We start from the raw sequence: 27,366 nt of genomic DNA, 5'->3' as shown, positions 1-27,366 counted from the left end.
TGTTTTTCAGTTGTTCCTAAGGTGTTTTTTCATGTCATTGCTATGGGGTGGGGGGGCCTGGTCTGGTCTAGGTGGGTGCTACATGTCTTAGTAACATCCACATGAATGAATGAATGCCAGGAACAAAAGTTTCCCAGCAGAACAATGAACTGTCACAAGATGTTATTTACTTCTCCTGTGGTTCGGTGGTTTTAATGTTGTGGCTGATTGGTGTACACCCCCTTTTTGACGTAGGCATGCCTTCAAAACTAGATACCGATAAAGTGTCCCTCAACAAGACAAGGCCACAGGACAGAAGATGAGGGACCTGTCATGGAGAATTCTACCAATGTGGTAAGAATTTTGGACAAACAGTTAATGAAGTTACGTAGAGGATTAACCAGGAACTCCTGTTTCCAGAAGTTCCTGGTTCTACATAATCTTGTTCTGTACTTAAAGGTCTGGTGGTGGTTTTTACTTTTGTAAATGTGTAAACAAAGTAAATCATTACAAATAATCATTTGTTTGAGAAGCCTACGCCGTCTTATTTATTTGACACTGATTCCGAGATTTTCAGCTGTAGAAAAAAAAAAGAATAATGACGAACAAATGGATAAAAATCCAACAGTTTCGGGGCTGAAGATGTGGTTTAAAATGTAGAGTCTGCACCCAGATCCAGACATCAGGCACTTGACATCTCGCTTTTGTTACGTGACTTAAAGGATTAGTTGGGTTTAAGCTGCAGCCACTAAAGGCTAATGTAAATTAGCAGGACTGGAAGAGGATCGGAGTATTTCTGATTTCACGTCTGACTCCTTCCGCTCACAAACACCTCCTCGCTGGCTTCCTGCGGGCAACACGTTGCTCAACCTGAGGTCTCCGGTCCTCGGACGCAGGGAAACGTTTCGTTTTCTTACGCACGACGATATTGTGTCGCTTTTATTTCTGATTCAAGGTGAACAGAGACGGAGACGCGCTCCGATGCAAATTTCCGCCGCTGCTCCCGCGCACGCGAACGCGCTCCATCGCTGTCATCAGTACAACATCAGCATCTTCCGGGGGGCGCGCAGAGGAACGGGAGGAGGAGGACGGAGAAAGAGAGAGAGGGAGAGAGAGGGAGAGGAGACGTTCTGGATAAAGGCTACGACAAAAACCATGATGATAATGGAGTCGAGTCGGTGGAGGATGTCGGATTTACGAGAAAGGACTGTTGAAATTTGACAGAGGGCTCGCGTCGAAAAGTGGTCTCCATTTTTATTTTTTTATTATTTATTTTTTTATTTATTATTTTTTTTTTAGGGGGGAAGGGGGTTTCATTTCGTTGCGTTTGATTTCCACATGCTGCGTGGACGTTAAAGGCAAGCGGAGGAAGGGGAGCACCCCACGGATGCCTCGGAAGGTAAAAAGCGGGGTCCACCTCTGGCGCTACGGGCAACAAGACGCATCTCATCTCACGGATGGTGAGAAAGGACATCCCGGAGAGAGCTCTGGGCTGATGGATGAGGATGAAAAAACAGCTTTAACCCCCTCCACCCGACGACTGTGAAATAAAGAAGAAGAAGGAAAAAAAAAATCCTATTTGGATGGATTTTTGTTAAACATTTACGGTGTAGCCCTAAGGAAACGAGCCTCAGACAGCAATGTTGAATCACTGGTGTTGGTAAATTATTCATCAGAGGTATATGTAGGCTATGATTTTCTATTGCTTCAATGTAGCATTTCCCCCCCCCCCTGTTCATTTTGACCATGTTTAGTCCTGTGATCTCTTCTACATATTTGCAGGTTTGATTTTTGTCGTGTGGTTATGTAGGCCCGTTTATTAGCCTTTAACAGCCACATGAGACACAGGAAAGCTTTTATATAGCGAACAAAAAAAGAAGAAAGAAAGAAAGAGATCTGGGTAGTGAGGTGTGTCGAGCTGTGTGGGTATTTTTCTTTTTTTTTTTAAACATTTTCTTTCCTTGCGAGATTCTAAAGAATATCAGGTATATACATATATACATATATACAAGGGGAGAAAAAAATAATAATTAAAAAAAAAAAAAAAATCAAAAGACCAAACATGTTGCCTTCCCAAGAAGCCTCCAAGATCTACCATGACAATTATATGCGCAACTCCCGGGCCATCGGGGTGCTGTGGGCCATCTTCACCATCTGCTTCGCCATCGTCAACGTGGTGGTGTTCATCCAGCCCTACTGGATCGGCGACAGCGTCACCACGCCGCAGGCCGGCTACTTCGGCCTCTTCCACTACTGCGTGGGCACCGGGCCGTCGCCCAACCGGGAGCTCACCTGCGTGGGCAGCTTCTCCGACTTCAGCTCCATCCCGTCCGGAGCCTTCAAGGCGGCCTCGGTGTTCGTGCTGCTGTCCATGGTGCTGATCCTCAGCTGCATCGCCTGCATGGCGCTCTTCTTCTTCTGCAACACCTCCACCGTTTACAAGACCTGCGCCTGGATGCAGCTGCTGTGCGGTAGGACATTTCTCCATTTACGCGTAGCTGAAAATGTCCCGGAGAGCCGCGATAAGGAAACCAAACAATCACAATTCAATTGACGGGTTTAGCTTTATTGGCGCTAATTGGGCGCAGTTAGTCGGGATGTTGGTGTAGCCCGCTTTAATGTGACATTTTTTTTATTTTTTTATTTTTTATTGAGTTGTTCCAACCAATTAGTAAAGCATTTCCACCTAAAACTGCTGTATTAAATAGAGAACAGGTGGTATTTTGAGGTGATGCAAACAAACGAGCAACACGAGGGATGTAAAGGCGGTAAATGGATGCAAGCAGCTGCAGAAATAAGAGGTTTCTGAGGTCGGTATCACTGGTTCATGCTTCAGAAGAATCATGTGACTTCAAGTCTGCACGGGCAGAAATAGGTGAAAGGTGTGTGTGTGAGTGTGTGTGTGTGTGTGCAGCATCCGTTGCATTATCTTTCCGTGCATAGAAATCGATACGCTGTAGTCTTTGGGGAGGGGGGGTATATAGGGCCTGTCTTGTTACAGATAATTAGCAGGGTTGTACAGATTTTTCCGTCCCTGCAAACCGGGGTTGAGACAGTAGAATACATTCTAGAGCTCTGAGCCCCCCCCCTCCCACCCCCTCACTTCCACTCCGTGACCATTGATATTCTGAGGATACGCCGCTGCATCTCTAAAGGCGACAGCTTCATGCAATGCAAATGCCATCCATTCACCCATTCACTGGTACAGGACGCGGTGCGTAAACGGCGGACGCCTGCCGCCCAGGGAGCTTCCATCGGGCCCCCACCGCTATTTCGAGGTCGATTGGATTACTGTTTTCAGGAAGGTGATGTGTTTCGTCTTCCGCTCTCGTGGGCAGATTACTGTTCACTGAAATGACTGGGGACACATTGTAGCCTGCTGAACACACGCAGGACACGGACTGCTAAGTCGTGCTGCCTTTATGGGATGTGTTGCTTTCTTCTTTTTTCTTTTTCGAGGGTGCGTGGGGGGGAGGAAAGGGGGTTTGTGGCATTAGATTTGGGCAGAGGCAGGATCCTTGGAGTTGAGGCTGCACTGGGAATGTGGGATTTTATGATCACTGGTGTGTCATTACAGGGGATGTGGGGGAGGGTTTATGACCACTTCATGTATAGATCAATTTTTAGAATTAATTACTTGGGTTGAGAACAAAATATGTGCAAGATTATATATAACACCATTTGTCCAACCACCAGTGCTGAACGATTTGAAAATGTGAACACATACAGATCACGAATCAATTCAAATCAAACCACTGCAGATTATGACCTTTGCTGCCGTGTGCGGCTGGTGCCTCCCTCAGCTCCCTGCTCATTTTCAGAGCTGGCTCTGTGTCCAAATTGCCGCGTAGGTAAAAGGCCGAGCGCCAGGAAGAGTGATTGTGTCGAGAGCGTGTTAGGAGGTGCGGAAAAATCACGACCCCTTGCACATCTCCGGGCGAGCCTCCCGCGTGCATCCGACTCCTTCCTGAGCTGATCAATGTGATAAATAGGCCAAGCAGGATAGCGTGGGAGTCGGTTCTCTGTGCAGAAGAAACAGTCAGCATGCTGAATGAGAGAGTGGAAGGGAGGGGAGGGAAGGGAAGGAAGGAGGAAGGCAGGGAGAAGGAGATCAGCATTTTTCACCCCCCTGCTCCTCCTCCTCCTCCTCCTCCTCCTCCTGTATTGTTCTTTTCCTCATCAGCCCACTCTGGCCTCTGTTCTGCCGAGTGCGTTGAAAGGGTTTGCTGCTCTGCAATCAGCATGAATCCGACAGAACAGCAGAGGTACGGAGTTTGCACTTCATCAAAATCTTCATGACTTAACAGGAACTGAACCCAGGTCTTCCCACACGCCATTAATCAAGCGAGAACAACGTTCTGATGAACAAAGTATCCCCGTCCTCACCTGAAGCCTAAAGCACACGATGCTGTGTAAAAGGGAAAAGCCCTGCGTTTAACTCCTTAAGCCCCGTTTCCACCTGAGAAACAACCTCCCTCCCGATTCAGCCACTACTGTAAGGTTCAGTTAAAAACCACAGAAACAAAGAAAATGTGTTTCGCTATTAGACCCAAATGGGATGTCACAGATTTTGAGGGGTAGAAGGTGAAGCCGTGCTTAGTAGTGGGAACCCCCCTTTTAACCCTTTGCAAAATTTGTGCTAGATTTGACATTTTTATATATTTTTTATAAATTTTCCCCCACAAATTTAAATTTCTTTAAACACACATTATCATGAACCCAACATATTTCAGTAAAGGGATAAATGGAGGCAGAAGACGTTATCTTTCAGTCATCACTGATACAGGACGTGGCTCTACAGTGCACTGTTTCACACAGAGCACCACACTACACCTGTCAATCTAAGCCTCCTGTACACGGTAGGCCCCGCCCCTATCGCTGCTGAGCCAATCAGAAGATATTAGGAATATTATCAGAAGAAAAGTTATATATATGTGTAAGAATTTTTGAACCTTTGTATTATTTTGATAGCTTAATATTGAATGCAAAATGATGATAATAATGTATATTCATAAATAATACGAGACACATTAGACAACATTAGGACACTTCTTCATGCTACTTAATAACGCTCAGTGTTCACACAGAGGTGGACCTTGTAGACCACATTTGACTCTGATTTGACCTGAGAATGTTTCCTGATGAATGAAAACCCACATGCTTCTAACCCTCACCAAGGGACGCAATTTAAAATGTGTGTGGAAGTTACCAAAAACGGTTCCTCGCCCCATAAGGGGTTAAATCTTGTTCTTGATCACAGCAGCAGGAAGACGGAGACAGAGAGCAAGAAAGAGTTGTAAATGAGGGAGGATAAAGATAGTCTTACTAACTGAAGTTATGCTGAGCTTCATGTGGCCACACAAAACCTCTCTGTGGGCCCATCACCAGGTCAGACAGAGATTTGAAAGACAGAAAATTACATTTTTACTTCTAATCTGATGTTATTGAGTCCGTTCCAGGAATATCTTGACTTTCGATCAGTACCACACATGTGTCATGCACTATCCTGGAAGCAGCTCCATTGGGAACCGATTATGGGCCATTGAAATCATTCGGGAGGGGCTTTAGAGTGACGTCATCATCTGAGGAGTTGAATCCAACTAAGTGGCTCTGAGCCTCCTTCTCCTGCAAGAACATGTTTCAGTTTCCATTACTGGCTTTTGATGACATAAATACAAATGTGCCAATAAATAAATGTCTATGTGTTTCTCTAGAAATGTCTAGATAATCAGTGTATCAGTATCTAAACCAGGGATGGGCAACTTAAATGACAGAGGGGGCGGCAAACTTTCTAACCAGATATATAACCAAAAAGTTATTTTAAATAAGATGTATGTCTTTTTTTATTGAACCAACATACATCACATTATCTCAATATATTTCATGCTCAAATGCACGTATAAAGATGCCAATCTTCCACAACAAAGGTGCAGAGGGCTTCATAAATAAAAATTACCATCCAAGCTGCACAGCAAACCAAACCAAAAAGCATAAATAAAAGAGTAAATAAAGAGAAATTTATAGATAAAATAAAGTGCAAAGAACGCATTTTGTTAATTTTTACAATTCAAATATCAATATTTTTTCCTGCAGAGCTGTTCTACCTCCTCACCCCTAGAAAGTTCGTCAGTGCGTTTACATGCACAGCTTAATGCTCAAAATTCAACTTTCTAAATGTGATCCTTGTCCCAGTTCACATGCAACAGAGAAAATCGAATACCTGACAGGAACATGTCCTCCTCCTCCACACTAGGTGACGATAGTGGGCTTGTCAGCAGGTTAATACGGCCCCCTTTAAGGTTGACCTATTACATCATATAATAAACAAGAGTTGTTCATGTAGCAGACCGGCATTTCAAACGACATCAGGTTGGATAATAGTTCAGCTTTTTTAATCTCATACACAGTGTGCGCTACTTCTGGTGTAGATAAGATGGCGCTATCCCTCAGGTGGTTCTTCTATCAACTCTGGCCACCTTCTTCTTCTGCAGCCAGCTTTCTCGGATGTTTTTTTTCTGGGGTCATACGACAGCACAACAGTTGTGGCATATGCGTGCATGCATCGTCCAGTTAAAGTCGGATTATGCGTATACATCCTGGAGAAACGTGTTTACGTGCAATTAAGTTGTCCAGTTAAAGTCGGATTAAGGCAATAATTTGTTTTTTTTCATGTAAACGTACTGAGTAGGACTGTTTCTCTTTTAATGAGGCAATTGTGACTTTTATTGATTTTTTGGCCACCAGCATTATGGGCAGTTATTACCATGCTATGCTCTATCGCCACCTACTGGCCCGGGGTTCTTTCCCACTGATGAAAAAGAGCTGGTGGATGTGCTATGAAGCTGCGCCTGTCATTTACCAGTGAACTGCGTTGTTACAACTTAAAAATGTTTTTAGAATTTTCAAAAGTCAAATCAGGGGCCATTCCGGGTGCGGGCGGCCAGTCCCTGCTCTAAATAACTTGACGTCCCCTGTGTTGCCTGTAATTTGCGAGAGAACGCGTCAGAGTTTGTGAAACTTCAGAAGGTGTTACTGTCCTTCCCGTGGACGTGTATGATGTGTGGCAGAGGTAAGTTGGCTAATAGGCTTGGCAGAGAGCCTAATGCTGTTCAGCACCTCGGAGATGATCGTTTAATCATCCACTCTGCCCTGCTGGGTGCAGCAGCAGGCCTCCTGGCACAGGACAGCGACAGAGCGCACCACCGCAAACACAGCAAAGGGGCCGATTTGAACCGTCAGCGGCCTCCGTTTAGGCCAAATGCACCAAAAGTGTCAATTAGGGAGACGTTTGGGCCCCTCGTGGATAAAAGCAACAATACGTTAAAAGAGAAATGTTCACCCAGTTTAAATTTAGTCTCACCTCTTACTCATGTCGACTGAAACTGTAGAAAAGTTGCAGTGTCCAACTCAGGGCAGCGGCGTCTGTGGTGTTGAGTTAAACTAATGGGACTGATTGGTTTGGTTAAGGTTAAATAAAAGATGAGAGGAAAAATGGGAACGTAGGCCAAAACACTGGGATGCAGAAGACTTGGCGGCGCAGACACACACACTGTGTGTTGGCACCTAAACTCTAAAAATAGGCCAAAGTGTGCGTCTGTACATACTGACCTGACCAAATGTGAATAAGGTTAATGCACTGGAAAAAAAGGACTTCAAGATGGCACACATAACTCTTGGCAATATGAGGACATGTACTGACAAGCCAAAAGAAAAGAAGGTCAGTATTGACCTGGAAAAAAGGAAAATGTTAACCACTGATTGTACAAGAAGGAAATAAAACCTGCCAACAAAAAGAGTTCCTGGTTTCTCCAGAGTTATCACGATCAGAGACCTTCTATTGGTGCGGCATAAAACACATTAAAACAATCTTTAACTTCAACGTGACTCGTTTGTTTACAATTCCAATATGTAAAACCATCTTCAAAATCTGTAGAAGCACAATTTGGAAATGTCTTTTTGTAGAATAACAGTAAAAACGTGAAAATGAACTACATTAATTTAACTTTTAAATGTCTGTCGTAGATGAAACTCACTGACTAGTGTAACTGATATTATAAATCACACCACCTACCCCAACAGTTTACTGTATGAGTAAACTAAAGTTGTATTCCTTTCCAGTAGATTTAAGACCATAATGAGGCCAGCAGGTGGAGTGCAAACCGAAAACGTCTGAAAGTAGGTTAAAGCCATTAACGAATCAACAGCTGCCTGATAATTGGTGGCTTTCTTCCCGTCTTCCCCTGGTTACAACACGCCCCGATGGGTAAATGAATAATGGGGTCATTTTACTCATCTAGACTAAGCGGCGTCTAAGAGGAGGGCGAGATTTCCCAAAAGTACCTCAGGTCTGCTTGCACCTTTGCTGGGATTCAGCAGTGGGAAAATGCTCCGGGGAAACTTTAGCTTTAATTCACCAGCCTTGAACAAAGAGGAATTTAGTGCTAAAAGGAAAGGTGAGGTTTCTCTACCTCCTGGAAGAAAACCATTAAAAAAAATGTCCGTCCCTCCAGCTGAAAAGCGGCACCGAGAAAAACTAGTTCAGCAGCTCGATGACTCGTCTTCTCCTCTACTCGCTCGTCTCCTCCATCAGCTCATACGCCTCCAGCCTCCTGCACGTCTGACCCTGTCTGCTGCAATATTAAACAGAACTAAGCAGGACATGGGCCGTGGCGCAGGGGAAGAGCTGTCCTGGGACGGACGACCTGTCAGCGACTGCCCGGCCTAAGAGTGTGTGGAGAAAAGCAAGACAGAAAGCAGATGGAAGAACGATGGGAGTTGGAGGACAGTCAGAAAGACGGGACGTGTCTCTGTGTGAATTATGGAGGACTTTAGTTTGTTAACACCTCGTCATGGTGATACTGGTTTGCTTCTGGAAGAGAGGAGTAAAACCCCACTCTGCATCTATGTGAGAGTCACTGGCTGTATATACGCCAAGCGGCAACGTACAGGCCTGAGTGTTGAAGCCCATACCAAGATGCAAAAAGCTGCAGTTCATTGAGTGGCCACTTGAGGCTCCAAAAGGGAGCAAATCCCCATAGACCCCCATGTTAAAAAGCCCAACTTTACAGCATTATTAAACCTGTTTACTGTCTGGTACAAAAAACTGTTTTAGTCTCAATAGTTTATTTTATTATTCATGACAACTCTACGCGGGTGAATTAATTTCTAACTTATTCGTTAATTTTTTATTAAGGTGTAAAATTCCGCAATTAGGGGCGTTCCCAGGGGCATTTCTAGATGACTTTAGCTCCGCCCCAACACGACCCTCTGTCTCCATATTTGGAGCATCCAAGTGTGGGCGGAGTAAAACTCATCCGACATGGCGACTGCAGGCTCCGCCCACTCCAGGCTTCCTTTTCAAGGTTCAGAGTCCAGTGGGTGACGTCACTTCTTCCCTAAAGCTTTTTCCCTAAAAACTATTCCACAACTCTATAATACCATCCAGTATGCTTCGATGGTGAAAGACTTGTCGCCACATTTGATGTGCACAAAGTCTGCACAGTCAGCTGTTGTTGGCCTGTGCTGGGGGTCAACTGCAAAGTATGTGAGGACGCGTGCATAATGAAATTCACATTTTAGGGGCCATCACAAAGGCAGAAACCATGAATTTGTACCCAGCAGGGGTTGCACGACTTCAGATTTTTCAGATGTGATGAAAGTCAAGTCAGCATTGACTATTCTCTGATGATGTCACTAATAAAAACCCAGTAGAAAGTAATGAAATCTATATTCTTGACCTGAATACATATGCTGAGAATGGACAGCTCATGTGCTACAAGCAGATGTGTATAGTCTGTATAAAAACAGGCGGCAACTCAGCACCATCAGTAGCATTTAATAGTCCACAGAGTGTTGGTAAATGGGATAGTGCAGCAGGTATTTGTGTCTCTATGTCCTGCAGCTAAAGGTCTAATAACTTTATCAAATAGCTGATGTTCAGCCTTCTTCTCCGTCTGGACGGGTTTGGACGTTAGCATTTTTAGATGTATTGCAGTAGCACTTTTGTTGTATTCCAGGACTGACATGTCACAGTAGTATGGGCTCCATCTTTAGCGAAGTAATTCCATCTCTGTTCTAGGAGGCATCCATGTTGTTGTGAAGTCGACTAGTCTGTATAACCCCTGGTGCCTAGTAGTCTGTAGCTGTACCTACATGCAGAAAACACTTTCTGCAGCACATTAGCGGCGGACGTGAATCGTGAAGTGTTGTATGTATCCACTGTGAACTGAATCCTGGAGGATGCTGTAGGGGTTGAGGTGTTAACACTGCCAACTCGTACATGTGTGATTGCTCCTGACAGACAATGATTTGCACGGATCTTTTAAAGGAAAGTGTTTTTTTATTCTTGTATGTAGGACCAGCTTGTGCGCGCTGATGATATGCGTATTTGTGTGCGTGTGCGAGGCTGTGCACACGTGAGACAGCGGGGAAAACTGTGTACATGATGCCGCGAGAGCTGAATTATTAAAGAGAACGTTTTCTCCCTCTCTATCTGCTCGCTGGAGCCAGCGTGGCTTGTGCTGTTCGCGTAAACGCGTAAATGCCTCACGCATGTGTTTGTCTAAGTGCGTGTGCGAGCTTTCCACCGTGGCTTTGTATGTATGGGGGATAAACGCGCCCACATGGATCGGTTCCAGCAGGAGTTAAATAGATGCTGCAGTGGTGGAGTTATATATAGAAATACAGAAGGAGAGAGGGAGAGAAGAGTTTCCCTGGGGGATATCCCTGCCTCTTGCTTGCTCTCTATCTCTTTCATTCTCTTCCTCGCCCTCTCTGAGATTTGCGGGCGGCTTTTCCCAACCAAACGTACATGTTTTAATTATCAGGCGCTTAATAAATAATCTCAAAGTCACCAGGGTGTTTCTAAAAATAGCCTGGCAGCTGAATAATGGATTCATTTGACCCTTCTCAGCGTTGTCACTCAGTTTGTGTGTGTGAGAAAGCTGCTAATGTTTGTTAATAGGATGTATATGTATGAGGGGAAAATGGAAATGTCTCATTATTCATCCTCCATGCTTCTCAATGAAGCATCACATATTTAATGGATAACATCTACAGTAGACCTTCTTCTTCGCCATGTTAGACTTTTTTTTAATTATTATTTCCTTTGTTTCAAAAAGACTGAGCACGCACGATTTCCCAAAAGCACATTAGATCTTTGTTTTGTTACTTTATTTATTCTGTTACTTTATTGTTTATTTATTTATTTTCATCATCTACAGTTATTTTTGTTGTTCTGTTTAGTTTTTTTTTATGTTCGAAATAAAGAAATAACTAACTAACTAGGATTTAGAATAAAGGAAATTGTACATGATCTTCAATGAAAGGACAGGTGGAGGTTGAAAGGCAGATTGCTAGTTTGGGTATCAAACCTTTCGGTGTGTTCTCTGACATGCTAAAGTGTTGGTTTAAGACTGTATAAAAAATGCACAGCATGACAGCTCCTCAAAAGTGAAGCCAAACCATTTAGAGTAGGTCATAAGTTTCACCCACTCCGTGCTAGTGGATGGGGCTTGGGCCAAACTAAGACGTTCAAATGTTTTTTTCAAGGATGGTATATGTCATTTTACGTAGTTGATATAATGCTGGTCCAAGTGTCCATTTTCCTGAGAAATGCTGCTCTTTCCTCCACATCCTAACTAACAGCTCCACCTTGAACAGTACTGCTGCCGCATCATTGCAACAAGACCCTAGGCAGCAATGTCAGGTGGGAAATCAAAGTGAAGCACGTTGCTAAGCATAACAAGGCTAACAACATTTTGTTCTTTGTTTGTCATTAGTCTCTCAGCCATTAGTCTGTAGTCTGTAATAACCTTTAACTTTCAGGTTGCTTACATAGCCGTTAGTTCAGTTCACAATAACCGAGGCCTTGCACAACACACAACTCATCTAATGAACAGAACTCTGCACAAGTCTCATACATGACCATTCAGGAAATAACTGTAGGTATCTTTATGTGCACTCTGTTTCTCTTTAGTGCTTTTCTCATTTAGTATGTGTAGATGTCCAGTCATTGCACAGGAGGTAATCTTGACAGATCATTCAGCTGTTTTGTTGTTTCATCTTTGGAGGCAGAGGCTGATCTCATCTATTGATGACCCACCCACATTTCCTCCAGACTCACTCACGTTTATGTTATTTTTATGTTGCTCTACCTCCAACCGTTATGTCATTATGTCAGATTCTGTTTCTATAGTGTCTAATAATGAACAAGAACAAAACTTATCCAAAAAATTGACATTTGAACATGCATCAAAACAAACTATTGAGACATATATTTTAGTTTGCTCCATATCCCGCCCACTAACATGGAGGAGGTGGAGCCTATGACCTGTACTGCAGCCAGCCACCAGGGGGAGCTCTACTAGCTTTAGCTTCACTTTCCAGGAGCAGTTCTGCCACCCATCTTTATCCTCTCTGTGTTGCACATGGGTCGGCCAATCTGGTCCCGTTGAGGAATGTAAACTTTGTCAAGTAACACTTTCAGCTCTGGACGGAAAAGGAGTTTAGAAATTTAGCATTTAATTCTGCCCATATATGGAAAGTTTCCAAATCTGAGCATTGTCAGACCACAAAGATCAGAAGCTCAACAGTGAAATCCACCGTGGTAAAATTTAATAAACTGTACATTGTCGTGTTAGGTACAATAGTCTTTTTCTAATTATCAGGTAGTGTTGTTAGAGACCAATCATTGAGCCCCAAATATAAAAGAAAAAAAAAAAACATTATGTGGTTATGTGCAAGCTTTTTTACGTAAAATATGAGAGGAAATAAAAATCAAAAATATGCACATTTTTAACTTAAATGCCAAATGCAAGAAACAGAAGCCAGACGTATGAAAATAATATATACGTGACAAATAATAATAATAATAAAAAAAAATGAATAAAAAAGCACAGAGAGAACTTGAAAAGCCAGGATGAAGAGGGGAAAAATCATTGTTAAGAGGGCCAGTGAACCCTGGCAGCAGCAGCAGCATCTTGAAAAGTGCCCCCTCAGCACACACACAGCAAGCTTGATCTCAACCCCAATAAAAACTCTGTATATCAACGAGGAGGCCGTCATTAGATAGATGGAGGACAGCGGGCCAAGGTCTAGACACAGTGGCAGAGGGAAGGGCAGATCTCAGACAGCTTTATTACATTATGGACAGGACATGGTGATCTCTTAAAGCAGTCACGTTCACACCTTTCCACTTGGCTGCTCTGCCCTGGATTTTGGTCTGCAAGAGCTCCACTTCCAGAAGGATGCCAAGTTTCACTCCTGAAAGCTCACTTACAGTAATGTTCATTTGAAGAATATAAGCACTGCGAGCATTTTATTCTGACACCGATATCAATGTGGCCTCCACAACCGTTACAAACCATTCATGTATTAATTATGAGACAACACTAGGGTTAAGGTCCACTTACATTTGGGTGTATAGACCCCTTTAAGGTTTGTAAACAATGTGATGTATTTTGAGGGGCGGAGCTTAGCTGGAGGCAGCAGATCTCAAACACTATAGATTGTGTACTGTATGTTGGTTAGCATATTTCAAGAGACTGCTTAGAATGAGCGAGTGAGAATGGACGAGGGAAACGTCTGGACAAAGTCTGGTCTGTCTTTATCAAGTGAAGTTATCCCAACAAAGATATAACAAGAAGTAAGTGGAACCACTGTGGAGGGTAACGTAGTAAAGGCAACTTCTGCTTGGACACCCCTGAAACATTCAGTTAAAGTTGGGTTAGCTAGTGGTTAGCATTAGCATTATCATGTAGCAAGAATCCCCCAAATAATGATTAACTTAACATTATTTTAGTCACGTTTTATTCCAACCAGGCTTAAACTAACAATCTTATCTGATATGAAGTGTGCCCGTTATTGTCTCACTCCAATCATTTCTTTTAATCGCGTTCAACCAAAGTTGTCTATGACTGGCATTCGCTGGTATGTGATAAAACTTCAAGTTTGTCACATAATCAGTGACTAGTCTCCTCTTGCTGTCAACGTTCTCTATCTGAAATGTAAACAACATCGACGATGCTCCATCTTGGTTAACTCAAAGAGCTTCCTGCCGCTGACCTCTTTTCATTCCGGCCTTTTTGCAAAATAAAACAACAACAACACAAAACTCCGCCTATTTAGGACACACCCAGAGGAAACTGAATGCTCTTCATGAACATGTTGGAACTCATTCATGGTCTTGGTCTCCTTCAAGAGCCACGACTTTGAAGTTTCTATCACAAAAGTCAGAATCACTCTAAGTGGTTTTGTTTTTGAGTAATCAGAGTTGGCGCACAGTTAAAAAATAAGTTGTTGGGTTGTTTTTAAGAAATGTGTTTAAACCTATAATGACTTTTATCAATGAATCCAGAAGAAAATAACATATTGGATGCAGCTTTTACTTAAACATATGTACAGAGGTTTGATTGGTTCAAAAAGCTACTGCTGTCACATATATGACTCAGAGGAATGTTAAAGAGTTAAACATTTTAGAAACTCACAGGTTATTGCCCATTTCATGCGTCCTTAATTTTTTTTTCTTTTAAATTAAGTCGTGTATCTGCCCACTTTCCATCGCCCAAGATATTTCTTTTCCCTTTCACCATTACAACTCGTTGAATCATTTATGCCTCCACAATCAACTAATCTGACACAGTTACCGTCCCATCAGACAAAAATACCTTGTAGGCTGCTGGATAGCGTCACCGCCATCTATAGAGCTGCCACAGTCAAGCTGCTCAGGGGGAATAGCGTGGAGCTTGGAGTTGCTCCCATCAAAAACACTTAACACATCCGCTTATATATTGTAATGATGGTATTTTTAGAGCTCTTACATAATCGTTTTTTTGTCTGTTTGTCTAGAATGAAAAGAAGAATCTGTGTAGACAAGCAGACAGTCTGTCAAAATCCTTATGTAACGAGTCTATAAACATCTCGAGGGCGCTATAAATAAACCGATTCACGGTCATTTTAACTAGTCGGATGACAAACCCGTCAAGGCCCAGCGCCGTCATCAGCTTGACCCGCTTTGATGCCTCTGACACCTGACAGGCTCTGAATGAAGAGCCGAGAAGAAACGACAGGAAGTGGTGAACTGAGACGAGGTAAAACAAAAACAAAAGAAGTGGAAATAATAGAGTGTAGGAGCTGTAACTGTCCCGCTCTCCTCCATACGACTCGTTCCCGTTCCCATCCTCCTCCACCGCTCCATCCCTCCGCCTTTGAAGTCCCCTCCTCCTCCTTCACCTTCAAGTTAAGAATGTGGTGTCTTGAGAGAGTGGAGGGGAGGAAGGAAGAGAGGAAAAACCCCAGCAACTTCAAAGGGCTTTTCTTGGGTTGTGGGAAGGTGGAGGGTTATTTTTAGCCTGTCGGTGCCCACTTAAAGGCTCGAGCTGAAGATGTAGGAGAAAGGCAGATGGAAGAGAGTGCACATATAGACATGTACAGGCCTTCTGTCATACTGACTATCGACCAACTGATACTTTCATCATTATGATCAATTTCTGAATTGCTTAAAAACAAATGCTAAGCTGCATGATTGGTGGCTTTGAATCTTTAAACTGGCCAAGATCTTCTGATGGGTCTTCAGTGAGTAGCGTTTACTTACCAACCTCCTACAACGCGTCACTAGCTTCATTTCTTTACATTTTTCAGAAAATAAAAGCCATATTTCTGAAATTTCGATAAAGTGCAATTGCTCTTTGAACATGTTTCCATTGAAAAGTGTTTTGTGAATGAGCTGTGAGTGATACAAGTCTTGTCTCGTGATATCCCACAATTCTCTTAAATTCTCGTCAAGACTTCAATTCGAGCAAGATGGACTTGAACTGGTCACATGACCATGACCAATGTTTCCATTGCACTTTCGCCATAAACTTTTATATCGTCACATCTGAAAATCACCTCATGAGATCGTAAAAGGGTTTTTAGCTTTAGATATTTAAGAGATTTTTAGAAATGTAGGCGTTTCCTTTACCAATTTTTGTTGAAATATTTAGGTTTTGCACATTTCTAGGAGGAATGGAAACAACTGACTTGTTGATCCATCATTCAGGGCATTTACATGCATGGCTTAATCAAGCTATTCTCGAAATTCGACTTTGTGGATGAGGTCCTTGTCCCAGCTTACATGCATCGGAGAAAATTGAATAACTGACGGGAACATGTCCTCCTCCTCCACACTAGGTGGCGATATGTGTCTTTTCAGTAGGTTGATACAGTCCCCTTTACAGTTGACCTATTACGTCATATATTAAACAACTACAGTTGTTTATGAGTCAGAACAGCATTTCAAACAACAACCAAATGGATAATAGTTCAGCTTTTTTAATCTCATACATAATGTGCGCGCTACTTATGGTGCAGATAAGATGGCGCTATCCCTCAGGTGGTTCTTCTATTTACCTTCTTCTTCTGCGGCCAGCTTTGTTGGATGTTTTTGTTCCAGGGTCATACACCAGCGCAGTGGTTGTGGAGCATGTGCACGTGTTGTCTAGTTAAAGTCTAATGAAGGTGTATACATGCTGGAGAAAATTGATTTCCAATTTATAAATGATTTCAATTATCTGGGTGTCAGATAAGGAGAAATGGGAGTAACATGTTTACCTTAGCCTTAACCCAAACTCCTGGTGGCACAGTTCCAGTAGAGCTGTGACTGACATGTACTGTTGATGTAGTGTTGTTTTCATGCAGACTTTGCCTTAGTGGATTTATCCCGCTTTAGGATTTTTGTCTCAGTGATAAATGAAGTTAGCAGCATTGAATGACGATCTCCTACTACCGCCTTGCCAGACACCCACATTGCGCAATTTCCAAATTTTTTTCCAGAGTAGAGTTCTTCACCAAACCAGACCAGATGTTTGGTCATGTGATTTTGGTTCTTCTAATTCTTCCTCTGGACTTTTTGGCAGCTTTGACAACCACTGGTAAAACATTTACGTTCCAGCTACAAACTTAGTTTGTATACACCTCCAAATGGGAGATGAATTGTAAACATTTTTCCGTCTCTTTACAGTATATTATAAACTGCCAACACCATCATGAAGTATTTACAGTAGGTTTTCAATGGACAAGTTGTTTGACCAGTCTATGAGTTACTTTACAGTTATTCTTAACTTTAATTCTCAGCAATGTCTTCGGTTACTTCACTTTTGTAATTAACCTTCTGAGTGGCATTGTAACCACATGGTTGTTTTGTTTTTAGTAGTACACAATAAAATCCTTAATTTCTCATTTTGTACCTTTTTCTATGCATTGCTAGTTTAATTTAATTTGTGAGATCCACAAATTTGTCCATGCGTGAACACATTATATATACAAATATCTAAGCTGTAGCTTTTATACTTTTTGAGCTACAGCGCTTTTGAACAGATGACCATAGCTCGAAAACATACATCACACAGCTTCAGTATTTATATTGTATCAATCTGTGCAATCGTGTGAACATTTTAATAATGATATATCAAAATACTCAGTTTGCCATGCACGCGATTAATATAGATTAAACATAAATGATATTTAATCGCGATTAATCGTATTTCTTAACGTGCAAGTCAGAGGGTTAACAAACAAAATGATGTCTTGAGCTGTGAAAATGAAGCTAGAGCAAAATTGATAAGCAAATAAGATTTAATAACTTTTTCACCAGAGGAAAATGGCGGGTTAATGTGTTGCCACGAGGATGAAGCACCGTGCCCATCAGGACCACTGTTCAAGTCATGTTTTCAAAAGCACACACTCAATAACTTGGCAAGAGTTTCGCGTCAGATGGGAAAACATTCATCAAAAATCCATAAAACATGTTACCTGACGCTCATTACTCAGTTAATGATTTTATCACCTCTCATCCGTGTTAATATATTGCATAGAGGTCATAAAAGAAGCTAATAACGTACTGATTTCCCATGACGGTTACATCCTTTGCTCTTCTATTCTCTCATTACTTACAGTATTATCGTCATTATATTCTTTCTCATTACATTCTCTCATTACGCCTGCAATTACTTTGTCAGAGGAGCGGCCGCATTTTGAAACAGTGCACATCTTAGATTAAAATAGGGCTCCTCGTGTTTGCATGTTAACACGGAGAGGTGGTGACTAATCTCATATCCTCCCACCCTCTGCTGCTACAAGTTCACCACCCACCATTTTCTTATGATGAATGGCCGGTATGTGAGAAACGGGGTCTTTAGAGGGACTCGCTAATGTGACAAGGTTCAACCATTTAACTAATAGGCTACGGTACCAGCACAACATTCTCTTGCACAGGGACGCAATTTAAAACGTGTGAGGAAGTTACCAAATATGGTTCCTAAAAAAAGAGATAAAAGTGTGGTGTAATCTTCTAAACGTCTGTTTGGAAAGCAAACGATGGAAAGATTAAGTAGTAACCCCCTACCTACTATATGTGTTCTATATTAAGCTCGGCCTAGTGCTATTTATAAATATACATCATTATTAGCATTTTACATTCAATATCAGGCTATTCAAGTATTCATTTTTTTTATTTCAAACATGTGCAACTGTTGGGTGGCCATGCAACGTCATAAACATACCTATGTATTTCATGTACTGTTAGCTTCTCTAGGATTTCACCCTGGGGACTGAATACACTCTCGGCCATTTGCGGGGAACATGATAAAGTCAGCGTGTAATATGCTTCATCGTGACTGGCTCAGCAGCAATAGAGGCGGGGCCTACTGCGTAGAGGAGGCTTAGATTGACAGGTCTCGGCTGGTGTGGTGCTCGATGTGAAACGGTGGCTGTATTGCTGAATTAGAGAAGTGCTGACTGAAAGATAACGTCTTCTGCCTCCATTTATCCCTTTACTAAAATATATTGGATTCATGTTAATGTGTTTTTTAAAAAATGTAAATTTGCAGGGAAAAATTGTGGGTTAAAATAAAAAAATATATAAAAAATGTCTAATCTCCCAAAGATTTTGCGACCTCCCTGCAGCACACCCTGTTGAATACCTATGATTTACAGTGATCTGCGTCTTCCTGTATTTCTCATTCCACACACCAGCCAGTGTGTTTGAATGCCGCCCAACGTCCTATAACACACACACACACACACACACAGCCCTTAAAATATTCACAATCGCACACCGATTGAGCTCCAGACGTTAAACCTCTTGAACATTTATTGGACTGAAGCGTAATAATCACAGACTCGGCCAAATCTGTCTGACTTCTCATGTGTATCACAAGCGATGTTGCCCGTGGAAAAGACGCGTCTGGGCCGCGACGAAGATCCAATGTGGCGTCTGCCATGTATGTTCCTCATCTCCCAGTGGATCCCACTGCTTTACTTACAGCCCCTCAGGCCACGGGCTGACTGCTATTTAAACAGGGCTGGTGAGTAAGGAATATGGCACAATCAGCTCCCCAGCGATGCTCACTTTGATGAATGAGCAGAGGTGTAAAGTATAGATTACCATTTCTGTTGCAGTGTCGAAAGTTGCATGTATGCATTTCCCTGGAGGGCTTCGTACTGCGTTTGTGTGCTGCACACACTCTTTCCTTGATTTTTTTTTTTTTTTTTTTTTTGTGCATGCAGGTGTGAGTGGGTGTGATACGAGTGTCTCGAGGTGAATAATGTACACAAGTCTCCATCGTTTCACTGTCTCAATCTTTACCCCCTTCACTCTCTTGTCTTTGGACTGTCCTCACATGAGCAGCGTTTCTATTGATCCACAAACCAATGTGTGGTTGTTATTACTTAATCCAAAGCGTGACAGATTGCTTTAAACGTCTAAAAGAATCCTTAAAGAAATTCTTTTAATACTGGTGAAATGTCTTCTTTGTATGACTGGATCCAGATCCACTGGCTGGATGCTAGTTAACCCGACCATAATATTTTAGTGGCAGAAAGTTGGTCTGGGATCATGCGTATCACTATCAAATTTCATGCATAAGTATTTTCGCTCTGTATCATCATAGACTGTATAAAAAGTGTCAGCTCCTTAAAGGTGAAGCCAAAGTATGTGGAGCTCCCCCTGGTGGATGCCTGCAGTATAGGTTATAAGCTCCACCCACTCCATGTTAGTGGGTGGGGCTTGGGCAGTTGGGCATTACGGGAGTCCTAAGCGGCCTTGCATTTATGCATATTATTTTTTTCCATTTTCCTGCGATAACAAGATAAATAACTTGTTATGTTCAGATCTCCGGAAACTTAATTGTTATCTAGCAAATATTAAAGCACAAAGCAAACGGCTCACCTTACAGTAGACCTATTACATTAGACTATTATTTCACTACATTATAGTGTTGAGAGCATCCATCAGTCAGCATGACGGCACGTTCTCAGATTTGTTTTCAAAGAGATAACGAGATAAATAACAGAGGAAATTAACTCGTTATCGAGGGAAAACGGAAAACAAAATAATATGTGAGCGCTTAGGGCTTCCGTAGTTTTTTAGGTAGTTATTATGACTTGATATATATGTTGAAGTGTCTGAGAAGTTTTGTGAAGTTATAGGAACAGGACGTAGCGTCATGATGATCGACAGTTGCCCCTGACAACCGCTATACTAGCTATACAAGTTTGACCAATGAGTGAAAGCGGAGATGTTCGTTTTCCTACAGTCTAGTTTAATGAAATCTAAATGGTGTGTTACCAGACTCTCATTCTGATAAGAGTTGGGTCTAAGTAAAGGAACAGAAGGTTACCTGTATTTCCTTTCCAACTGCGATCGCTCAACGTTGTTTTCTGCTGTTTCAACTCGTTTATTACCTCCACCCCGCTAACTCCATCACCTCCTCCATGTCCTCCCCCAGGAGTGTGCCTGGTGCTGGGTTGCATGATCTTCCCCGACGGGTGGGACGCCGAGGTGATCCGGGACATGTGCGGAGAGCACGCGGGGAAATACTCCCTGGGCGATTGCTCCGTGCGTTGGGCGTACATGTTGGCCATCATGGGCATCCTGGACGCCCTCATCCTCTCCTTCCTGGCCTTCGTCCTGGGAAATCGGCAGACGGACTTTTATCTCGACGATCTTCAGACAGACAACAAAGGTGAGTGGAGGAGTCCTAGTAATGGAGTAGTTGGGTTGGGTCCTGTCAGTATGTATTAATTAACTTGTAAAATTAAAGAAGAAATAGCTTAAAATGTAATTTGATGATGTGCAGAAATATTCCAGATAAATCTGTTCTTACTTACATATCATCATTTACATTTCACCCCCTCGTTTTTTTTTTTTTTTTTTTTTTTAATTTGACAAGTAGTACTAGTACATAGTAGTACTGTATTTGCTTAACTCCTTAGCATAAAGTATCTCTGTACAAAGTGAAATTCTTCACATTTTTCTTCACAGTTAAGGGCACATGATGAAAAAGTAAAATAAACGAAAAATTAAATAAATTTAAAATAAATGACCAAAAGCAAACAAATACACAATGTGTTTGTTTTTTATTTATTTTACCTTTTATTTTTTTTACTTTATATGTTTACATAGAAAAAAAGAACACAAAAACAGAAATATTTTAATGTATATTTTTGTGTTCTACTTTTACTGTTTTTTTTTTCATTTGTTATACAACCATATATATATATATATAAATAGTATAAAAATAATATAAAATAATAACAAATGTAATATAATTATTTATTTATGAATTAAAAGAAATAAAATTTAAATTACCAACAAACAAAAGAAATATTTGAATGTATATTTCTTTGTATGTTACTGTATTTTTTGTGTTTGTTATACATATATGAATAATAATAAAAACATACTAATTATTAATTTATTAATTACAAGAAATACAATTAAATAAATTACCAAAACCAAGAAATATTTTAATGTATATATTTTTTTGTGTTTTACTTTAGTTATTCATTTTTTACATTGTTACACATAAATTCTAAATATAATAATATCATTTAGTCACAAGGAAGGCAACAGATTTTTAACTCTTTTTTTTTGTTGTTGTTGTTGTTTTTTAGTACAGCTCTGTAGGCCTATGTAAAACCAGAAGGCAGAGAAAATTAGTATCTTGTAAAATAGTAACACTGAAGTTGTGTTAGCCAAGCACATAGTCCTCCACCCCTTTTTTTAGACCTTAGCTTTGGAGTTATTAACGTAAGCAGGATCTGCCCCTCTGAAAAATGAAACACGTCTCAACGTGACCTCAGCCTCTCCGCACAAATTGCTTTGAGTGCTGAATTCAGGAGTGGGAGAGCGTCCTCCAGAGTGTTTCTGACAGTTTGCATGTTGTTGCATCAGGACAGTTGAATCGCATTGTTTCAGCTGCATGAAAAGGGAGGAAGAGGAGGAAAGGGAACGGCGGGAGAAGGTGGCGTAGGGGCAAGAGCAGAAGACGTTCTAAAAAATCTCCTTATGTAAGGATCGTGCGTTTGATCCGACTCCACAAACACAACGGCAGAAGGAAAAGAGCAACGGTGAGGGAGGCAGAGAGGAAAAGATCTATCGTGTAGTAGACGGAGAGATAAACCTACAGATAGAGAAGGATAGAGTAAAGCGAGGAGGAGGAGGAGGAGGAGGAGTGAGAGGAGGAAGAGGCCGGGAGATAAAGAGGGAGAATAGTGACATAAGATGTCTCGGTTCTCCGACAGTCTATCTCCATGATGGTTTCCATGGTAACTGGAGATATTCCAGAGCGTGGGCGTGTCTTTCTGTTCTTATCTGATTAACCTCACCAACGGAGTCAGTGATTTTTTTTTACTCATTTAACGCTTCTAATGCTTCATCAGCAGTGTGGACTTTCATTTTGTGTTTTCAAGTCCTTTTCTGACCCACGGACAGAACATGGTTTTACACGTAATCAGCAAAAAAATAAAAAATAAATACAAAATAACTGAACTGAAAGGAGAGAGGCTGCATCAGAACAGATATACTTGGGTTTATTTATATCAGCATGAATGCGTTAACCTCAGTTAATCCTCTGGAGTCCACAGTATAGTTGGACATTTTTGATTACTTTCTTTTTTCTTTTTTTTTTTTGGTTTTACCTTTATATCACATGATCTTGTTCGGTTTCTTTTCAGCACAATCTCACCTGTGTCATTTCACAGTTATTTTTTCCTTTGGTCCTTTTTCAGTTTTCTATATAAGACACATCCAAGCTCATTTTCACACGGGTGCATCACAAAGCTTTAAAAAAAACACTTTACAAAAGGAAAGAGTGAAGTTGGAACGTCTTCATTTAATGAGACACATCATCCCTGTTGGTTTTTCCCCGTTGGGGTAGAAAGTGTAGTAGCTGTTCAGCAGCAGTGACGACGTAAATGCTGAACTCATACTTACATGAGCACGTTGATGTATTTCCGTACTAGTTTGCACTTTATTTCCCCGGCCTCACCGTGAATATTGCCAACACTTCTGTTCTCTTCTGTCCTTGCAGATTTTGCTGTGTCAAGGGTAAGTGAATTTTTGCTTCACGCATTGTATTTGCATTAAATTTGGAGAATGCATTAACACGTGAGTGACCTTCTGAATTAACGAGCAGAGGAAGTGGAGCGATCCCCTTGCTTATTATTATTAATATTATTAATATTATTAACAGTCTCCAGAATACTGATGTGTCAGACTTACACATATTTACCCAGTGGATTACCTCGCCGTGCACTTAGCTGCTTCAACATTAACTGGTTGTATTTTATATCTTCTTTACGCACATTTAGATGAGGTACATATTTGGTCTAGGAAGAACGTTGCAATTTCACAATTCAATCATACTCATTCAATACAAATGAGAGTGTGCAAAAAAAAAAGTATTTAGTTTTTCTCAAATACTTGAATTTCAAACCAAATCTTGACCTTAATCAAAAATACTCCATCGTTACAGTTTTATATTCTCATAATTTGATCCATTTTAGGACAAACTCTTCAGTAAAATCTCCTCCATTATTCAGCAAACTTCAAAAACCACCAAACTGAGTGTGAAACGTCATGATCTGCTCACAACGCACAGACCTCCTCAAAGAGTCTGGATTCATAACAGAAAGTTTGAGATAAAAAATATATATATATTTTTTTTACTTCGTAACATTTAAAGCTACTATAGGGGTCACAGAATAAAGATAACCATCCTCCTCTTCTTAAGTAAAGAAATTTAAAGTCGCGCGGGAAAATTAAAAATGTATACAAATATATATAAAAAATGTTTAATCAACCAATGATTTTGTGGCCCCACTCTGCAGACCCCCTGCTGAGGACCAATGATTTACATGATAAAAAACTATTTACTCTAATGCCATAAATTAGATTTTTTAATTTTTTTTATTTTATCTTATTTTTTACGTAGAAGTTTGGAAATTCGAGTCTGGAAAAAGTACAGAATTTTGACATTTCAAATGAGTAGGAACTCTGGTAGCAGCTCTTCATTGGACCTTATTAGTCTGTTAATCTATGTTCTATGTAATTTTATGGCTGTTTTAAATGTGGGTTTATTCTACTTATTTATTTATTTATTTATTTATGTCTTAACTGCATTAAATCTACTTGCTTTTATTATTTTTGGCAACATTCTGTCTTTTTATCATTTTATTGTGAAACACTGTGGTTTATTACCTGTGAAAGGTGCTATAAAAATATAGTTTACTTTTTTAAAACACCACGGCCCAAATTTGCAAAAAGATCTAAAATCTAAAACTCATGGTGTTTTACTCTTTCTTTATTGTTGGTTCCTGAGGCTGTTAATCTGTGGTCGGTGCAGTGAAGGAATTCTTCTTGTTCCCTTTAGATTGAGGTGCGGGACAGAAGAGAGCCGCGGTACGGAGTGCAGCGTCTTCACTGAGGGCAGCACTGGACAACACCTTTTCTTCTCTTTCTTTATCCCCCCTCTTCTTCTTCTTCTTCTTCTTCTTCTTCTTCTTCTTCTCTCCAATGATCAGGATATCGCCCAATCTCAATGCAGACACCAAGTGTACAGGATACTGTAAGATTACAAAAAAATACAACAAAACACACTGGGATAAACTATATTTTGAAAAAAAAAAAAATTATACAAGGTTGTACAGTGCATTTAACACTCGACTTTCTCAATGAATACCTTTATGATGAACAAAAAAAAAACAGAATTACTGTATTTAAAGTCTCGATTTGTGTGAGAAATTCAGTCCTTGAGATGAAGAACCATAATGTCCATGTTCATGATTTCACGGTGGTTCCTTTCCAACTTTGCTATTTACCGACTTTTTAAGTTTGTGTGTGTGTGTGTGTGTGTGTGTGTGTGTGTGTGTGTGTGTGTGTGTGTGTGTGTGTGTGTGCATCCACGGCTTCAGAGAAAAGATCACATAAGAGTCGAGACCCGCAATACAGGCAGCAAGTCCATCCTTAAACATTTAAAAAAAACAACAAAAAAACAACTGGGACTCGTATGGCTCTTCATCTAAGGAATTTCAAAAGGAGTACCCCCCCCCCCCTTGCCCCTGCACCCCCCACCCCTCCCCATTGCAGCTTTACAGAACCTAACATCTCTGGGAGATTCTCTACTGTACATACGGAACAATGTAAATAACATTACTGCTGACGAAAACAGCCGACGACAAAACCTCATCTGACTCTTTAATGCATTCGAGTGTAGTATTTCTACCCTTTGGTATCAGTGTTTTCCCCGCGCTGGAAGAGCATCGGAATCCGTGTGTAAACTCATCATCGCGTTTCTACGACTCCTCGCCATCGCCACCGGTTTGTGGTGGGATCACGCAGGCGACAAGTGAAAAAGGTGGATACATCTCCCCCTCCACCCTCCCCCACGGAGCAGCATGAATCAAATTATTTGACACTTCCCATGCGTCACCATGGCCTCAGAAGAAGTCATTTTTCAGCCTTCAGTCTACTGTAAAGTTTGAATTGCTGAGCTTAATTGCAGTTCCTTTATTATTTTTATTTATTTTTTATTATTATTTTGGTCCAAATTCCCCTCCCTTCGTGCTATCTTGCAACCCCCTCCTCCAGTGTGCAGTTTACTCCAGTTTATGGTTCCAGCATACAGTGATCAGTTTACTCTACAGATGTCTTAAGACTGTGTGAATACGGCTGTCGGCCCCCAAGTGCTGCATCGTCTTAAGGTGATGTCACTCATATGCCTCTACGAAGGAGTGGAGCTGCGTGCAGAAGTGGGCACCCAAACGTTAAAAAAAAAAAATACATATATATATACAGTATATAACTAAATTGCTTCAATATGTCTCTGTTACGAGGGTATTAGTCGGCAGCAGAATATGTTCACGTTTGGTGTCCTGACGTTTCAAACTTTTCAGCCAATTTTGTCATTTTAGGCAGGATTTTATACTGAGATACTGAGCTCCAGATTACAGTCCCCTCCAAGGCAGCCCCTATAAAAAAAAATAGCCTACAAGTAGCCGTTTTAAACATATTTCACATATTATATGAAAGCATGTTGTATTCATAAAAATTAAAAAAATGGCAACCATTTTTTTTTAAGTCTATAACTTTGAGGAAAGTAATGCAGTCCATATAAAACTGTTAATTTGGCATACGAATAACAGCTATATTAACATAATGCCTATTTTTAGCACATTAGTTTTAAAAGTGTAGATTTTCAATGTGGCATTTTCTAAAATAACGACATTCGAGCTCATATGTATCATGTGGCCGCTGTTCTTTCCAGTGCACAGTGAGGACTGATAACTCAGATGGTAAATCCTGATTATGAGTCATTTGCTTTTCTTTTGTGCTCCTGCAAAATTGGGCCTCATGCAAGAACATTGTTCAACCCTTTAAGACCTAAACATCCGCCTGCGTATAAAAAAAAACAAAAAAAAAAAATTTGTGGTATTTGAATTACTGTAACTCACCGATAGACAAAACTCAGAGTGTGGCTGAACACTGGGAAGTTACACTTTCTGGAAAAAAAAAAAAAAGCTGTCATTATGGTAATGATGACGCACCACTGCTGTGGAATTTGTTGGTAAAACGTTAGTTATACCCTTGAAATGTCACGAAGGTCTTCCAGACAACATCAGAACTCTGCAGTGTTCAGCCACACTTTGAATTTTGTCAATAGCGCAAACTTTAAAGGGGTAAGATGTTTAATTTTTGTGAAAATTCCACATCGTTTCAACAGGTTGTTAGCATTTAAGCTAGCTGCTCAGCTGTTTTTCACAAAACAGTGACAGGAAATTCACACATCAGCATTTTTGCTGCTGAAAGATCAGAACAAGAAACACAAAAAATAAACGTGACCAGTGTTGCCAGATGGGAAGTGACAGATTATTATACCAGAAGCCTAAAATGATCGTATTTTGAGGAAAATTATCGTACATACCCGATTTGAAGTTGCTCAGGACCATTTACTGCTACAGTAAAACATCACCACAGACCGTATAGTGGAGCTTATAATGCAGTTTTACCTTTAAATAAACTAACAGCGTGTTTGCTATTAGCCTTGTATTGGAGAGGTCAAATTGTCG

General features: G+C 41.0%; 1 protein-coding gene across 1 annotated transcript; it reads left to right on the top strand.

Moving 5' to 3' along the window:
- Positions 1-966: 966 nt before the first annotated feature.
- On the top strand, positions 967-26,781 carry LOC125017068 (LHFPL tetraspan subfamily member 4 protein-like). The gene is made up of 4 exons (XM_047599922.1): positions 967-2,450; positions 20,745-20,981; positions 23,331-23,347; positions 24,672-26,781. The coding sequence occupies exons 1-4, from the start codon at positions 2,042-2,044 to the stop codon at positions 24,723-24,725; spliced, it is 717 nt and encodes a 238-aa protein (XP_047455878.1). The 5' UTR covers positions 967-2,041; the 3' UTR covers positions 24,726-26,781.
- The last annotated feature ends 585 nt before the right edge of the window (positions 26,782-27,366 follow it).

Source organism: Mugil cephalus, chromosome 1, assembly GCF_022458985.1.
Source record: "Mugil cephalus isolate CIBA_MC_2020 chromosome 1, CIBA_Mcephalus_1.1, whole genome shotgun sequence".
Lineage (NCBI taxonomy): Eukaryota > Metazoa > Chordata > Actinopteri > Mugiliformes > Mugilidae > Mugil > Mugil cephalus.
Note: the sequence above shows the minus strand (reverse complement) of the source record. Positions and strands in the feature narration are given on the sequence as shown.

Excerpts from the sequence above, each read along its gene's own strand:
- LOC125017068 (XM_047599922.1), top strand. The coding sequence starts at position 2,042 with ATGTTGCCTTCCCAAGAAGCCTCCAAGATCTACCATGACAATTATATG. Across the intron at positions 2,451-20,744 it reads CTGGATGCAGCTGCTGTGCG|GAGTGTGCCTGGTGCTGGGT; the intron begins GTAGGACATTTC and ends GTCCTCCCCCAG.